This window comes from Osmerus mordax, chromosome 16 (assembly GCF_038355195.1).
Source record: "Osmerus mordax isolate fOsmMor3 chromosome 16, fOsmMor3.pri, whole genome shotgun sequence".
Classification (NCBI taxonomy): Eukaryota; Metazoa; Chordata; class Actinopteri; order Osmeriformes; family Osmeridae; genus Osmerus; species Osmerus mordax.
This window is the reverse complement of record NC_090065.1, coordinates 8,488,374-8,505,421: the sequence shown is the minus strand read 5'-3', so window position 1 is coordinate 8,505,421 and position 17,048 is coordinate 8,488,374. Positions and strand designations below refer to the sequence as shown.

At 40.8% G+C, this 17,048-nt stretch overlaps 2 protein-coding genes across 3 annotated transcripts; both read right to left on the bottom strand.

Moving 5' to 3' along the window:
• Positions 1-32: 32 nt before the first annotated feature.
• cyp7b1 (cytochrome P450, family 7, subfamily B, polypeptide 1) lies at positions 33-7,240 on the bottom strand. 2 transcript variants are annotated; one of them, XM_067253399.1, is made up of 6 exons: positions 6,990-7,240; positions 4,121-4,257; positions 3,306-3,926; positions 2,904-3,110; positions 2,023-2,201; positions 33-1,057 (listed from the first exon to the last, which is right to left on the bottom strand). In XM_067253399.1, exons 1-6 carry the CDS (start codon positions 7,055-7,057, stop codon positions 764-766), a joined length of 1,506 nt encoding a protein of 501 aa, XP_067109500.1. In that variant the 5' UTR covers positions 7,058-7,240; the 3' UTR covers positions 33-763. The 2 variants fall into 2 exon arrangements, with proteins under 2 accessions (XP_067109500.1, XP_067109501.1); XM_067253400.1 differs by lacking the exon at positions 6,990-7,240 and adding an exon at positions 5,353-5,827.
• Positions 7,241-12,223: 4,983 nt separating this feature from the next.
• Positions 12,224-17,002, bottom strand: LOC136959010 (armadillo repeat-containing protein 1-like). The gene is made up of 7 exons (XM_067253194.1): positions 16,547-17,002; positions 15,980-16,173; positions 15,462-15,553; positions 15,120-15,309; positions 14,655-14,771; positions 14,377-14,451; positions 12,224-14,213 (listed from the first exon to the last, which is right to left on the bottom strand). The coding sequence occupies exons 2-7, from the start codon at positions 16,139-16,141 to the stop codon at positions 14,022-14,024; spliced, it is 828 nt and encodes a 275-aa protein (XP_067109295.1). The 5' UTR covers positions 16,142-16,173; positions 16,547-17,002; the 3' UTR covers positions 12,224-14,021.
• Positions 17,003-17,048: the final 46 nt, after the last annotated feature.

Below are 17,048 nucleotides of genomic sequence, written 5' to 3'. Positions count from 1 at the left end.
AATATGAGAAAGATATTTACTTAATTTCTATGCATTTTATCTGACACTTTCTGTGAAAATAGAAACAATCTTGGTAAATTATATCAGCACCAGGTAGCCTACAGCAGCCCCAAGAAAGAATTAAGATGCTTTTTTTTTTTAAGTGTCAAATGTAACTGACTGTAATTGTAATCAAACAGATAATTTCAAGTCAAAAGCGAAAGATTCAAATCCTATGGATGTAACACCCTTCTAATGGTTTATTTAGTTTTATTTCATAATTGTGAGTAGCGTTTGAAATTTGAAAGACATTTGAATATAAAACATTGAATGGTCGATTAAGGGTCAGGCAAAAATAAACATTAAAATAATAAATAAGTCATAAGGTATTAGGACCACAATATTGAAAACAATTAGCGAGAAAAGCATTTGAGAATCTCAGACATACATTTTAAGGATGTACAGCTTCAATAGCATGGAAGAGGTTATTTAATAAATAAACAATTAACAGAGACAAGAAAATTGGAACTATAACAACTGTTAATCATGAAGAATTGGGTTTCAAAGACAACAGTTCTTAACTGAATCCTCAATACAATGAAATGGAATGGAATACTGTACTATAAGACAACAGCATATACCTGTGCTATACATTATGGGTCCACTCTTTGGCCCACAATTACTCCTGTGATTTTCTCTGAATATAATACGGAAGATGTACGTCCGATCCACATGTCCCGCATAGGGCTCTGCCTTCTCTAGGTACCAATAGTCCATCATTCAATCAGGCTTGGCGAGGCCTGTAGCGAAACCTTACATCGGTGGCGGGAAGCAGAATCCCCAGACCTCCTCGGCTTGGGTCCAGGGTGACCCGCTTCTGACCCTCCACCACTTCCATGTCAAAGTAAAGCAGAAGGAGAGACAGGAACTGCTTTATCTCATTTATCGCAAAGTACCTTCCAGGACACTTGGTGGAACCAGAGCCGAATGGCATGCGGTAATACTTCAGCTTCTGGCCATCCTTGTAGAAGTCGGTCTTTTCTTTACCGTCCTCAACGTACCGGTCAAACTTGAAAACCTGTTTCGAGGGAAAGGGAAAATATAGAAAAGGGATGACCTTTTTACATTTATTTTAGTCCAAAAAGAACATGTTGCAATTGACAATAATGACCTGGTAAGAGAAGGCCTCTTGTGGGTACATTGTAATAATTAATATATACTGTATATAATAACATAATTTTTTTATAAAACAAATAAAATGGAGGACAGAACTAGACAAACATCAAATATGTACAACATATTTGAAACCAGACTATCATGCTAACAAACACATCACAACAACTATATTTAGAGAGACAAATATAAGAACCTTCTTTGGCTTATTTTTCTCTTTTCTTACTTTCTTTTAGGTGTAGATATTATATTCCATACTACTGATCTTGAAGAGCTTACAGTATACAGACATCAATCCATGGCTAAGGACCCCATTTCTGTGGGTCTTTTACTATGGAAAAAGAAGTATGCTACAGAGTATACTTTCACAGTATATATTGGAGAATGTAGGAGTATGTATAGGAGAATATAGTAGTTATTTTACTTATACGGCAATAAATCTACACATCTTCATTTATGGTTTGTATTTGACCAATAGTAAGGTGAGCCCCTCTCAGAACCAGATTACATTAGCATGGACAGTGCGTGCTGACCTTCTGAAGGCCAGTGAAAGGATTCAATCACTCACAGACCATGATAATGTTCATTAATCTAACCCAGAGGAAGACACACGCTCACCTAAATATGCACACACACACACACACACACACATACAGAAATACACCCATCCACACACCCACGCTTACCCCCCCCCCAACCACTACCACACACACACACACACAGCAGGTGGTGTAGTTTAAGGGAGCTATGCCAAACAAATACTACAGACATTAGAGAGAAAGAAGCCGATACAGAGCCTACAGGCCCTCTAAAACACCCACAGATTTTGTGTGAGTATGTGTGTTTGAGTGTGTGTCCAGTCTAGTTTACCTCAGGGTCTTGGTAGATCTCTGGGTCCATATGCATGCTCTGAGGGTACAGGGCGATCACGTCTCCTTTCCTCACAGCCTCCGATCGCTCCCCTACTAGCCGTAAGCTGAAGTCCTCCTGGGCCACACGAATGTTCATGGAGGCCGAAGACAACCGCAGACTCTCGTTGATGGCGCTCTCTGTGAATGCAGTCCAATTCTGTGAGTTACCATTGAGGAGCATTGGGTTTGAACCATCCGTTCTGTGTTGACCTTGAGCAATTTAAGAACTAAAACTATAATACATGATCCGGACAGAATGATTTGGCTAACCAGAGTGTTTGGATATTTGTTCGGAACACTGTTCAAACCAGTTTCAAACCAGAATTGGATTATTCACAGCTGAATAATAAGGTATTTAAAAAAAGAATCAGCATTCTACTAGACAAATAAATGCAGCAACTTCGCTACTACTACTATAGTCATTAATGCTACAACAAACGGATTCAGAAGAGACAGATCCCTGCCACATCACCCCTCAGGAGACAGAATTCCCTGCTGTTCGCGGCAGAGCCACATCGAGCTCACACCAGAGGCATTTTTTCCCCAGGCATGCTGACATGTCACCAGCGATGAGGCTGCAGTCAGCTCAGAGTGTGTGGCGTTGTGATCTAATGTGACACATGGGGAGCCTGTAACTGTGTATCTGTTTGGACTGGCTTTGTTACTGCGATCACAGACAGGGGTTTGTTGGTTGGAGTGGGGGGGGGGTGATTTAATGCCACAGGGGAGTGCTACTGTGGTGTTCCTACCTGATTTTAGGACAGAATCATTTTGTTTTGTTTTTGTTTAACATAATATAATACAAACAAACAACAACAAATATAGACAAGGCAATCTTACCCAGATAGAGAAGACCGTCCAACTGGTCCTTGGTGAAAGTGATGTCTCTATTTTTCAGCTCCTCTATTCCAGAGAGCTTCAACACACTCTGGATTTCCTTAAATACCGCTGCAAGGGCTTCTTGGTGCATTACCAGGTAATACATGGCCCAAAAGGTTGCTGGGATTGTATTGCCCACTGAGGCCCATAGGATGGCAAAATGATGAGCTTGAAGAAGAAAAGGAGGAAGTATGGGGGGTGTACAGTTAAAGGTCTGTAGTGCATTCAAATAAAAAATTGTTGAATTAAAAAGTTGTTTTTGGTGTTGTTTAGAAAAAGAATAAAGCCTTTTCTCACAAATGCTTTAGAAAAAAATAATTATAATCCAAAGCCTTGACTAAATACAATGTCAGAAGCATTTACCTGCTTTATCTACATCTCCAAGACAATCATACTGCTCAAAGACCTCAGCTCTCTTTTTGATGAACTGTGATGTGTTGGACCAGCGTGACATCCTATGTGGCAGGAAGTAGTTGATCAGCTCTTCCCGTATAGACTTGGTCCAACCCAGGAGAGAGATGGGGATCTGGGCGATTAAGAGCGGGAACATGTTGTCGAACTTAACAAATTGTTCTCTGAGCGTGCTCATTCCGCTGTGTCGACAGGCGTATTCTGGCTGGCCGTACATGGTCATGAAAGTCGCCTCAAACATGACAGAACTGCAGAACTGGTACATGCTTTCAGTCCTCCAAGCACCACCCTGATCCCTATTCTCCTCCGTCTCCCTCAGGTAGTCTTGCCGAAACACAAGCATGAGGTTACCCATCATGCTCTCTGTTAAGGAAGTCAGGTTGTCACCTTGCAGGAGGCGAAAGGATCTCTGGATCTGCTCATCCATGCCGGGGAATTTGCCACTTCTGACAGGAGGGTAGCCAAAAGTTACCGGGGCAACCTGGTCAGAAAACTCGTGGAAGTCCAGCTGTTTCCCATGTTTGATGACGTTGGGATACAGCAGTGGGTTCATGATAAATGTAATGTACTTTCCTTAAATGGGAAAAAGGATGTTAAATGGAAACAGATGTGATTATACAGTACAGTAATGAACATTGAGAGACATGCTTACTCATACCGCTGTTAGAAATTACAATATTAACAATATTAAATAACAATATTAAATCCATTATCTTTATTCAATCATGTATGCAATAGTATTTCATCAAACACACAATGATACCAACCTGCAATCAATATAGTAAATATGTCTCCATGTTTTTCCTTATGTGCTGCAAGAAACATATGAGCATTTTTTCCAAACTCCACTGCCTTCCCCAGGTAGGGAATCCAGCCTGTTATAAGTGGGGGCTCATCATCTCGTCTGCAAAAGTGAAAATAAGCTTTTAAGATCAAATGAAAGAAGTAGAGCAGCATAAACCACAAAAACGAATGTTAAAGAAACTAAACTATTAGGACAATCCACTCAAATATCAAACACCTAAACAAACACCGAGACCTGTTTGAAATATCCATGAGAAGGCATGTCTGGGATCGATTCTGGTTGGACAGGTATCAGCTTTCCCTGTGGTGTGATTGACCACAACAAAGCCAACCCAACCCTAACAAAGAGGTTCTTTGTATTATACAAACATTCCAATTCAAATGTTTTCAGCGTGTTGCTCTGTTCTTTGTGTTTGAGGACAACAACTTGTTTCATCAAAACATTTTTTATCTGCAGCTGACGCAATAAGAGCCACAGCACATATAACTGCCAAAAACGGGTATTCTCATACAGAATCTGAAAGTAGCAACCTATGCCAAACTGTGATTGATTACAGATGCTTCATGACACTGAAGGGAGTATCAGGAAGGTCCCACATACTGCTTAATACAAACATCCTCTCAGGTGCACAACAACACCACTTCTGAGAGTCTGCTAAGGATCAGAAAAACTTGTCTTGTTGTTTTGACTCTTTAGGTGTTCCTTCACTCAATAGCTCCACCACCAATAAAACAGCAATGAGCCAGAACTATAACCCTTGGTTCACAAAGAACTGGACTCACTCAAGGGCCCTTAATTGTAAAGCTAATAAGAGGGGTGTGATTTTGTGTTGGTGTGTTGGTCCGAATAGAAATTGCAATCCTGTCAAAAAGTGATTAGAGATAACTATTAGCCGTCACCAGGCAAATTACCCAAAATTATATCCAATAAATGTGTATGTGTGGTCACATTATATGTATGATCTGTCAAAACTATAAGATAACTAAACCAACCAACAAGCTTTGACAAATACTCCAAGCTCAAGGATACAGAAATCCAGAAACCAAAACATTGGTTCTGTCCTTAGGCCACTGAATGTCGAGATCCAAGGGCTATTAATAACTGGATTGTTGACGGGTAGGGAGAAATCACCCATGCATTCTAATTGCCCTAAAGAGATACAGGGGCACTTTTGATCCTGTCAAGAGAACTTACCACTCACATACGATGGTCCTTCACCACACATTAGGAAATGTTTACTCCACATACAAACCCTATTATTCATTCTACTTTTTCATTTGCACTCTAAGGTTGAGCAGAGTCCTGCACACCCTCCTGCTTTTGTGATGATTTTCTAGACGGCGATCAGAAAACATATTTCATTTTCACAAATGTCACAAATCGTATTTCTTCCTTTCATCACAAAATATCCATGATGTCATGGTTTACAATCTGAAGATAAAAGGGTTTCAATTAATTTACCATCCAGATATTAGGTGAATTGTGTTAACTGAACAGGAAACATAAACAGTGTCACATCTGGCAAATCCCACTAGTCTTTCAAAGTATATTTGCTATAGAGGCTTGGTCAGCATGCCAAAGATTGCAACACACACTCTGATGACAGTATCCTAACATCAATGAGGAAGGACAGAACCACCTCCCTCATTTTTGTGCTGCCGCATTACAATGGGACAGGTTCTGATTGTGTGGTTGGCAGAGCTGGTCTGAATCTCTGTTTTCTAAGGCCTCAAGCTGGCTTGACCAAGACCAGACTCGCTTGATGAGTTATACACACACACACATCAATAAACACATGCACCAGACACTGAAATGCACACGCACACATACCTTGTCAATGACTGCACACTGCTGTCAGACACTGTCAAAAGCAATCAGGGGCTCTACAAAGTGTACAAGCCAAGTGCAAATTAGAATAATAATGGGTTTAATGTGACGATTACAGTAAGAATATATGAAAGTTGCAGTCATTAATATAAGTTATTGTAATCTATTTTCAATATAAGAGGAATTCTTCGGTAGTAGCTATAGGGCAGACTTGGGCAAAGTGCAACAACCTTTGCACATGTTCACTCTTGTTTTTATGTGCACCAAGGTATTTCTACAGAGGGTGAAAAACAGTGGGGTGGATACAACAGCAGTAACCAGACTCAGTGAGAGCTCCTTTGGGAAGTAGTCAGCCCATTTCCTCAGAAAAGGACAAAATGTCTTCAGGGGCTGTTGGAGTTTGACCTACTTCTCACAGCAAACGGTGGCTCCCATGAGTTCTTATCCAGTCAAACACTAATTACATTATAATGCCATCGATATAGTGTTGAAAACATTTAAGATATTTTCAAAACTGAAAAGACTTTCAGATTGGCATTGCCTCTAACAACCAAACCAAACTGTGTTGTAAAAACAACATTCAACTGCATAAAAGCTGTAACGTAGCATAATAAATGATTTTGCAGCTACTAAAGTGTGTAAAAATGAACAATACAAAAAATAAAAAAGCTTAATTGTTTTACTCCTAATTGTACTCTCTACTGTCAGTCGGTCTAGTGCATGTGGCTGGAAAGGGTAATGCCAAAGAATACTGGGGTTTTAGGTCAGGTCAAACATCGTGTCAGACAACAAGCAACCAGTCTATCGCCCATCACTTGCCAACAGAGTTTTTGAGATCCTCTCTTGACAAACGTGTTGGCTATTTCACGATAAGTACGACAACTGCACGTAATTAAAATCAAGGACTATTTAGAGTGAGTTGTTCCTCGATCTGTATTAAAACAATTTAAAAACAAACTAATAGGCTAAACCTAGATGAGACAGAATATTCATCAACTACTTGCCTTTTCCTTCCAACAAGCCTGGAGAATAAACAAAGTGAGATTAAAACAAGAAAGACAAGAGCGAGCATTTCCACTTCGGATGGTCGGACGTCCCAGTACAATCCTGTTTGTCCAAATGTCCACCGACAAAATGCTTGCTCCACCACCGTAACAAATTGCGGGTAACGTCCTGGTCTCGAGATTTTTTTCTTTTCTTTTCCATTCAAATTCTAAATTACATCCCATTCATGTGCATGAATGACCCGACAACAGCTAAGGTGATGTTTGAAATGGCAAGCTATTACAGGAAGTTGGACCAAAAAACTATTGCTCAATAAGGTCCGAGATACAATGCCGAACTGTGGCGACATGCCACGGGAACAGTTTGCAGTAACTGTAAGGCAACGGTTAGTGTAAAGACTGAAAAACAGTGACAGGGGGAATATGGCAATAGTTTGATGTTTAGTGATATAGCCAACTGACGTCCATTGATTGTAGGGTTGCCTACATAGTCTATTCATATACATTTACATTTAGTCATTTAGCAGACGCTCTTATCCTGAGCGTCTTACAGTAAGTACAGGGACATTCCCCCGAGGCAAGTAGAATGCCTTGCCCAAGGACACAACGCCATTTGACACGGCCGGGAATCGAACAAGCAACCTTCTGATTACTAGCCCGATTCCCTATAACCGCTCAGCCACCTGACTCCCATATAGCTTATCATTAGGTTAGAACTGTTTAATTAGGACGCAAGTAGGCCTACGGGTGAAAGCAGCATAACTAAACAAACAGAACTTCGCTTCACAGCAAGGCATTGCCAATCGTCACAATAAAATATTGTAAAGCCATCATCTTGTTCAGTGGCTCTGGTGCAGCTCAATGCGTTTAGGCTTACGTTTCGAGCTCCATTGCTTAATGCAGTCACCTGTTAGACCAAGCATACAATCTGCTAAAATATGGCTTCTATGGAAAGTGTTCAGCGGCGCATTGTGGCACAAAAAAAGGTCCGCGTCATGTTGAACTTCCGGGTCGTATCTTGCGCAGTAGTGGCTAGACGTGCTCCTCCCTTCATCGTAGGGCTGTGTCGTCTTTGGTTTTGATCCGGACAGAACCCTACTGTTTGGTCTGGCTTTATATTTATCTCTCGTGAACCGCACATGAAAACAACTTCACACCCGCATCCATGGGTAGTGAGCAATAAACCGTCTGAATTTCGACTTCATACAATGCCTACTTCTCAAGATAATTGTGCCACAGACAACCATGCTTCACACACATATTCCCACCTTTGCAGTTAAAAGATGTCAGATATAGAGAAAATGTACAAGCGACTATGCATGTGTCCTAGGTTAGGATTCCTAATCATAACCATGTGTCGACCAGTACAGTGCTTCTTTACTTTCATTTGTATTAGTTTCCAAGAACAGTCCATTCATATGAAAAGTGGCAAATAATTTGATTTGAACACATTTACAAATCTGGACGTATAGGACTAGATTGGTGATTTTAATATTTTCACTGCCTTGTAAATTGTTTGTCTAATGTGTGTACAATAAGGTAAAATGAATAAAGAGGAATGCAGGAATGCAAAACTCAATGAGTCAGTTCTTTGGCTTGCATGCGTTTTCTACGTGCAAGCAAAGTTTGATACTTGCATATGGCTCTATCAACACAACATCACAAATTCAAATTGGGATTATTTAAATGTTTTTCTGTGTTTTATATTTCACGTTGATCACACATCCTCCACATGAGAGTTATTGTCAATGCCAGGTGCCAGTTAGAGTTTAATGAAGGTGAATTTGGTATCCTCAGCCAGGCCACGAGCAGCAGCCCTCCCATCTGTCACCTTGATTGCCTGGCATGGTCGAGTCTCTGGGGTGTCCGCTGCCACTCAGACCGACCCCCCTTCCCCCCAGTCAGACCACATGCGTAGAGCCCAGATGGTGGGCACGCTGGCTTATCATAAGTCTTTATCTCCGAGCAGGAGGAGCACAACCATTAGGAGTACACAACCCATTCCCCTTAGGTGACTTAGCCTATCCACACACACACGCAGCAAGCTGTGCTTCTTCATACACACCAACACCGCCCATGCTGTCTGTCTCACACACACATACACACACACACGCACACACAGCAAGCTGTTGTTCCTTGTTCCCAGATACACAGGACTCGCAAAAGCTCCCCGCCAACTGCTTCTGCAAGGAAGATGATTCACACATGATCAACTATATTTGCATAAAGGCGGCATTAAGATATTCATATAAATATCATACCAGCTGCCCATTGGCCTAATTAAAGGACAGCTCTACGTAAAGTATTTGCAATATAAGTCACAGTGGAGTCTTAATTATTTGAGTTGACAAGTATTAAACCAAAAAAATTAACCTCTATTAATGATAATAAACAGAATTTGTACAAAATAACCTAAAAGAAACAAAAAAGAGAAGCGCATCTTCTTGATGAGTATTTCATCATGGAATTTTACTTGTAGTAAAATATATAGTAAATGACTCAAGGCCCCAAATGGCATTTGACATTTCTAAGATAATGGGGAATCATTGGTCATGGAGTCATGGTTGTATAATGTTGATCTGAACCTAGCCAGTGTCAAATAAGTTTGTCCGATTTTCCCCAGACAATTGTTTTTATAGTTCTCAAATTATAAAACCCTTGTCAGTGGTCAATAAAAAAAACGGAGCCAATGACTTGGCTTCAACTGGGCAGGCTTGCACGGTCTTGTGGCTGGGCACACATGCATGATGTAGTTGGGTATGGCCACACATGGAGAGCCCAGCTGGGTATGGGAGCCTGGCCATATGGGCTAGGACTTGTAGTCTTTCTTGTTTCTGACTGTAGGCACCCCGACAGATGAATGCAGGCATGGGTGACTTTCAAGTACCATTGTCCATCTGTATAACCAATATATATGAACATAGCCTGAAAGGTGACTCACTAGTTTGACTAGCAGTTATGTTCACAATTTTGAATATTAACTTAAAAGGTCATCTTCAACCTCAGATTGTGTCAACTTCCTGCAGTTTACCCACAGCTTCCTGTCATGACCAATGAAAACGTTCATTTTCCATCTTCTTCCCCTAATTGGAATCAAACGCTCAAATGTACAGTCTTAATGTACCTTCTATGATGAATTGAGAAATATGTATAATGAGAAACCCTATATATTACGAAACTAAGGAGCCATTTTGTTAATAGGGATAATTACCTCAGCTAATGACTTAAATTACTGAACATCTGGGTGGATGAAACAGCACAAGATCAGCACATTTTCCCTAGTTATTATGCTGTAGAAAAACACTTTGTGTGCACTCTTCTCCTAAAACTCTTTGCTTTTTGTGGTCCCTTCTCTGCGTTTATGTAATAAAATTGTAATAACCCCAGCCTTCCATTGTTTACATTTAGTCATTTAGCAGACGCTCTTATCCAGAGCGACTTACAGTAAGTACAGGGACATTCCCCCCGAGGCATGTAGGGTGAAGTGCCTTGCCCAAGGACACAACGTAATTTGACATGGCCGGGAATCGAACTGGCAACCTTCAGATTACTAGCCCGATTCCCTAACCGCTCAGCCACCTGACTCCCCATTGTGTGTCACAAGCACTGACGTGTGACTATTCACTGTACGGTGAGTGCACTTGCCAATGGGGATGCAAGACCAAAACTCATTGAGGTCACTCCCTAGTCCTGCGGCACACTATCAAACTATTGGTGAGGAGTTTATAAGCATATTGGGTATCAACATTGTTTTTTCCACAAATAGCGAAACAATAGCACAATATCAAAAAAAGAAAGAGAAAATAAATTCTGTAGTTCTAATTTGTAGTATTCAATCTAAGTTAATTGTGTCAATGCCAGCAGTGCTCATTCAAAAATATGGCAAGCACTTAACAGAATTGTATTCTATTAAGTGTGGCCGTAGCAACCCCGTGAGGCCTCCCTCACCCCCTACCTCGCCTGTCCCTAAAAACTCTGTGAGATGGATTGTGTGTTGCTAAGATACAGCTTTCACGAGGAGCTGACTGCTGGTGTAATCAAATTGGGTAAATAATGTGTCCAACTGGTTTGTAACGATGCTTTCTGTGAAGTTAATGTTTGGATCAACACTGCCACCTTCTGTCTTTTTTCCATGTACTGCATACAGTACATTCCAATGCATAGGAGTTTGTCTCATGGATATGTGCAAGCTTTGTGCAGTAGCAATTTAAGTGAAACCAAATTATATCAAGATTATGTCACAGAATAATTATTTCCCTCAAAATAATAAATCATCAATTGTATGAATGATAATTGCCTACATAACAATTGGACACATTCTGTCAATGTAACGCTGCTTCCACAAAGCTCTGGCTGTATGACCAGAAATAGCAGTGGTGGCCATTTTTATTGTTTCCACTGGATAGATGGGGTGGGCTGAATGGAGTGTGTCTATTGTTGTAAGATAAACAAAAAGCTGGAGCTGTAGGGATGATGACAGTGGATGGATTCCAACGTGAGCCTCCATTGATGCTGCAGTAGTTGGATCCTTGAATTTGCATGAATTATTTTCCAACAACAAACTCAAACCTCAAGTTTCAAACCACAAGTTTCTCTCTATACACATATTAATGGGGTTGTTGTCTCTCTGTTTTGCAAAACAGAAATTGAAAACAAATATCTCAATGCTCTTATTATAGAGCACAATACGAGCAGGTAACAAAAGCTGAGTTCACAACAATGCAACTGCAGCAGCAAGTCCGTAAAAAAGCCCCCTTAGCTGGGTTTCACAATTGCCTAATCCTGATGATCTCCTTTCGAGGGCCCCATTGGTCTCATGTGTGGGAGGTCTGGACACATGCCAAGCCCGTAAGAACTGGACTGGAGAGAGAACGCATTCAGGAGGCAAGTTTACCACAAGGCCCTTTTGTAATGTCCAGAAGACCAGACTTTCTGTTACTGTCAACATTTTGGGGGATTTTAAGCAGAGCTGATCATATTGTGGATTCATGAGACGCCAGTGGCTTTGGTTGTTTTTTGCATCCATGTGTCTTAAAACATAATTTCATGCTTCTGTTCTTACACAGTGAGAACAGTCCACACTCTAAAAACTGGAATGGCAAAGCATTCTGCAAAGCATTCATAAAATCCAGTGTCATAGCTTAAACACATTTTTGTGAAGGTGAATGAACCCTCTACCATTTCCCGAATGTATTAAACACTTTAAAAATAAATCTGATATATTGCGACTTTAATATTCATTTAATTGTTTTATGCAACTCTTGGGAATAGTAATGACATAAGACAACACAGTATTCATATACACAATGGCCCATTTACATAGACAAGACTTAAGCATTCCTTGAGATGTGCACACTCACATACCTCGAGCTCCCACTGTTTAGAGATCAAGCTCAAAAGATCAAAATATAAATAAAACTAAATGTGCAATAATAATAATCAGGAAAGATATTTCATTTAGATGGGGTGGGATATTACAATACATGGTTACCTCAAAAGAATGTATGTAGTTCATGAATAAAAAGTACTGTATGTCAAGTAAGAAGTACACAAATATGTTTAGTTAAGGATAAAGGGCACAGATCTGGGAAAACACACAAACTATTTGTTTTCCTCACTGACAGGCAATAACAACTTTGAGAAATACTCTTGGCAAAAATTGAACTTTCTTTAATGTGGCAGTATGAGAACTTTTTAAAGGATCAACTGATCTTGACAGACAACCTGCCATGCAAAGATAGACTATGAGCTCAACAGCAAACACAAGGGCAATTCACACGCTGTAACATGCATTGATGGCAAAATTGTCTAGGCATGATGTTGTATAGTTGAACCCCTGAATTGTTAATATAATACATTTACCACCCTACATCCTTAACAAAGAACGATAGTATTTAGTATTATATATGTGCAAAATACATTTCAATACAGATTTTTAAAGTTATGATCCAATTGAGAATAATTTTCAGTCAAGGTTAAGCTTAGTCTGTGTATCTGAAACGACACTTAGTGGTCAATAAACAAGATGAAAGAATCATCAAAGAAAACACTTGTACATACAGCTCACCCTCCTTCCTTAGGTTTCAACCTCTTACAGGCAAGACTTACAATTTGGAACACATATCCACGAGTTCCCCATCTTTGACTGGTAAGTACATTTCCAATCAGCATACATTTCCAACATATAATGTTTAACTAGAAATTGTTCCCCATGTTTTGGAGAAAAAAGCAATGTGTGAAAAATACCTATAGTATTACTTCTGCTGATTAATATTGGAATTACACCCTTCAAAGAGTGCATTTGCAACCTAAATGTACCACTGAATATGACATCCTGAAACTGTAAGGGTTTATCTATTGATGATATTGGTTAGTACATCAAGCTCACTCCAAAATCTATGACAGACAGTTTTTGACCTAAGTCCTTCACCTTGGAACACTCAAATGTCAGAACATAAGCAGCATAAGGAGCCATAGAAGGGTTTTTAGGCCTATGTAAACACACTGAAACTAAAGGCACAGCTAACTGGATACATGATTGACTACTGCATGTTCTAGATAAAGAGTTAAGAGGGGAAAAAAGACCCTTGACCCAAACACACTAAAAGATCCTTTAAGAAAAATGGTAAACACTGTTTATAGCAAAACTTGGGCTCCAATAGATCCAGTCACAATATCCCGGTATAAGCTCCTCACAATAAGACATTTTGGTTTAAAGTAAGATAGACCTGTTGACCTGCTTGCATGTGTAGAAAGAAAACTTCTAGTTCACTCTTAGAAAAAACATATGTTTATGAAACGATCCATTTCAGAAGCCAGTCCTTTCAGACCATCAACGTTGTGGTGCAGAGAGGGAGTGCGTTCAATGAAAGTCTGTGGGGGGGTACGTACACGTGTCACCTACACTCGGTCAGATAATTTTTTGTCACACAAAACGCATTTGGCTGTCGAGCTCTCTGGTTGTGCCAGCTGTAAGACAGATTCTGTACAAGTGTCTCAGAAAGAAATATGACTTCCTCTGGCCTGGGAGGGTCACCAGTAGAAGGAGCGGGAGAGAAAGTTGGCTGCCGTGCCTAGCCAGCCCACGCCATCTTGCCCAGTACCCACCCGAGTCACTGCCTTGTCCGGGTCCTGGGATGGGCTCTCCTCCTCTGGGAGGTAGTCTGGAAGATCCTCATTATGCTCCACCTCCACAGAACCTTCCTCTGGGAATGGGATCAACACCTGGCAACAGATAACAATCAATCAGAATTCCAAGAACCATGCACATTTCCAGATCTACTAATATCTGGATGGTGGCACAACCAGTACTCTATGGAAGAGGAGGCAAAGACTAACATTCACTCAGTTAAATAAGGAGGAACATTCAGAAATAAAGCATACCAACCTCATCCCCACTCTCTCCTTTAACAACTCGTTGAGCTTTCATCACATTGGTCAAAGCAATGGCTGATGCTAGAGCCTATAGAAGTTAATCACAGTTTAGTTTAAAGTCACAAACTTTCACCATTTTCCCAGGCATTCTGAAAATATGTTATACTGTGTAGCTCAACAGCCATGTACTCTAGATTTTATTACATTGAATTCAGACTTTCCTACACAATGACAGCAAATGATATTCCTTCATGCAACGCAAAAATATTTGAAGCATGCCAAGTGACTCACCTCTGCCTTGAGGTCGGAGCGGATTCGGACAATGCACCTCTTCACAGCCATTTGAAAGGTGAAACTGATGACCCCACGAATCTTCAGCAAGGCCTCCTCACACAGACTCCTCCGGCTCTGAGGGAGTGATAATAGGTAGTTCTTGAATGGTAGAGAGCAATCAGTGTGAATACGGTTCAACCACACTTGTAAGACAAAAATTGAACATTTTTAACACTCTTAGCAGCTTTTTACAGTATTTTATGGAAAACAAAGACGTTTACCCTCTAAGCTTTCATCGGGGTCAGGTAACTTCAGATATTGAGACTTCCAAAATCTGTCTTTGACCTAATTATACATGCTTGCATTCTAAAATGTTTAGAAATCAAGCATCTTTTTGAAAGAAAAACAACTATCCTTAAAAAAAGGTACAAATGTTGATGTCGGGTTAGTGACACATTTGACACATTTCTCAAACAAACTCACGGAGTCATCCAGACCATCTATGTGCAGGACCACAGTTTTGGCCCGTTTGTTAGTGGAACCTAGGAAAAACTGGGCTTTGCGTCTGCAGGTGGCAGCCTCCTCTGCCTGCTCGGAGTCTGAACTGCTGGAGGCCTGCAAGAGCTCGTAGATCTCAGAGGCCAGCAGTTTGGTTTCTCCTGGAGTGGTGGTTCTGAAAGAGAAAATGGGGGATTTGGTTATCAAAAATAGGTCTCATGTAAAAGATTTTCATTACAGCATACTTCTGTGTATAACTAGTGATATTTGGAAGGGAGACCACAATACAAAAATTATTGCAGGGAGTACATTGAGTAAGCCACTGACTTCTGCATGACGTTCTGTAGACTTAACATCATCCCCAGCTCGTCCTTCATTTTTTCCCTGTTGGCACGGCATTCGGCCAGGTAGCGCACAGCCTGACGGATTAGATCAGAAATGTTTATGTTCTCATAAAACACAAAACAAAGCAGAAGATAATCAGTGCATCTTAAGTAATATATTCTCTCATCTGTTCTGATCTCAAATAAAATCGAGCTGCAGAATACAACAAACCTCCACCTCAAAAGTTCAACATTAGTTCAAATGAGCATTCTCAGTCCAACAGCTAGTGTAGGAACTAAAATCAAGGTTTTGAACAGATGGAGTCAGATGGCTGAGCGGTTAGGAAATTGGGCTATTAATCAGACGGTTGCCGGTTCGATTCCAGGCCGAACATAATGACGTTGTGTGCTTGGGCAAGGCACTTCTCCTTACTTGCCTCGGGGGAGCTCTTATCACTCTGGATAAGAGCGTCTGCTAAATGACTACATATAAATGTAGCAGACATTGAATGACGGCCTTACCAAAAGGGCAGAGTAGACAACTTGGGGGTTGGGGTGATCCAGAAAAAGTATAAGTCCTGGTAAGCAACCTTGGTCCTGAACGATAGCCCTTCTGTTCAGGGGATCCGCAGCGAGATCCCTAAGCTGGTTCACCACAGCCAAGGCATCTGGCTCCCCGCTCATGGTGCTTCTTCTTACTAGACACCCATGCAAGCCTGAAATGACGAGACACACTGTTATATGGGAGATCCGCCATACGAAGATAATATGTTGTTGTCTGCTTTGAACTAACGTTAGCTAGCTAGGTTAATGGAGCATTGCGTGTTGTAAGTCACGGTTTTGCCTGCCAGCTGGTGTTAGCAAAAGCCTGTAGCCGGCAGGGTACTGTATCCCTGAATGTATAGTTGAGATTTATAAAAATTGTTAGATAGCAAGCTAATAATTTGAAAGATTAAGTGCTAGTCAAGTGCATCTGTGTGACTTCTTAAGAAAGTGTTTATATCGTATTTGCAAGCATTTACTGTGCAGTGATAGCTGGTGTTAAAGCTAGTGTGGCTAGTGCTAGCTCTAGCTAAAAAGCCTACCTACCGTTAGCAAGCTAGGCTACCTGCCGTACAGAAAGAAGCACTCCCGTGTTGTTGCAACGTTCAGAATATGAAGAAAATCTTAGCCACGTAACAACGTGTATGGAGGCATAAGCCTTTATTTTTCCTAATAAAATCAAAGTGACGATGATTCACAAGCTAGCAAGCTAGCCTGACAGCTCTGGGTTGTCTCGGTTCTTCCTGGTCCACGAGAAGTAGCAACCCAGTAGTATGAATGTCTCTCATTGGATACAGCCTCACGTCTCTAACCATTCAGGGTGCGTTTTGCATGAGTTAAAGGCCGACGCGAGTTAAAGGCCGACGCCCTTCACAGTACAAAGCACACAGAGATCGTCAACATACCATTTCTCCAAGATTCGTCCCAATAGGTTTGCTGGTACAGTATCCGGATTATGTTCAGACCAAGCACATTCATAGATAACCATATTTTGGAAACTAACTGGACTACACAATCAAAGGAATTTATCTTAAGCAGGTATTGATTA

What these genes read in the sequence shown, in the direction of transcription:
- cyp7b1 (XM_067253399.1), bottom strand. Translation starts at nt 7,057, where the DNA reads ATGCTCGCTCTTGTCTTTCTTGTTTTAATCTCACTTTGTTTATTCTCC. An exon ending in ATTTACTATATTGATTGCAG is followed by an intron (nt 3,927 to 4,120) that starts GTTGGTATCATT and finishes TTCCCATTTAAG; the next exon opens with GAAAGTACATTACATTTATC. An exon ending in AGATCTACCAAGACCCTGAG is followed by an intron (nt 1,058 to 2,022) that starts GTAAACTAGACT and finishes CCCTCGAAACAG; the next exon opens with GTTTTCAAGTTTGACCGGTA.
- LOC136959010 (XM_067253194.1), bottom strand. Translation starts at nt 16,141, where the DNA reads ATGAGCGGGGAGCCAGATGCCTTGGCTGTGGTGAACCAGCTTAGGGAT. An exon ending in TAGATGGTCTGGATGACTCC is followed by an intron (nt 14,772 to 15,119) that starts GTGAGTTTGTTT and finishes TCACTCCCTCAG; the next exon opens with AGCCGGAGGAGTCTGTGTGA. An exon ending in GCTCCGACCTCAAGGCAGAG is followed by an intron (nt 14,452 to 14,654) that starts GTGAGTCACTTG and finishes TAACTTCTATAG; the next exon opens with GCTCTAGCATCAGCCATTGC.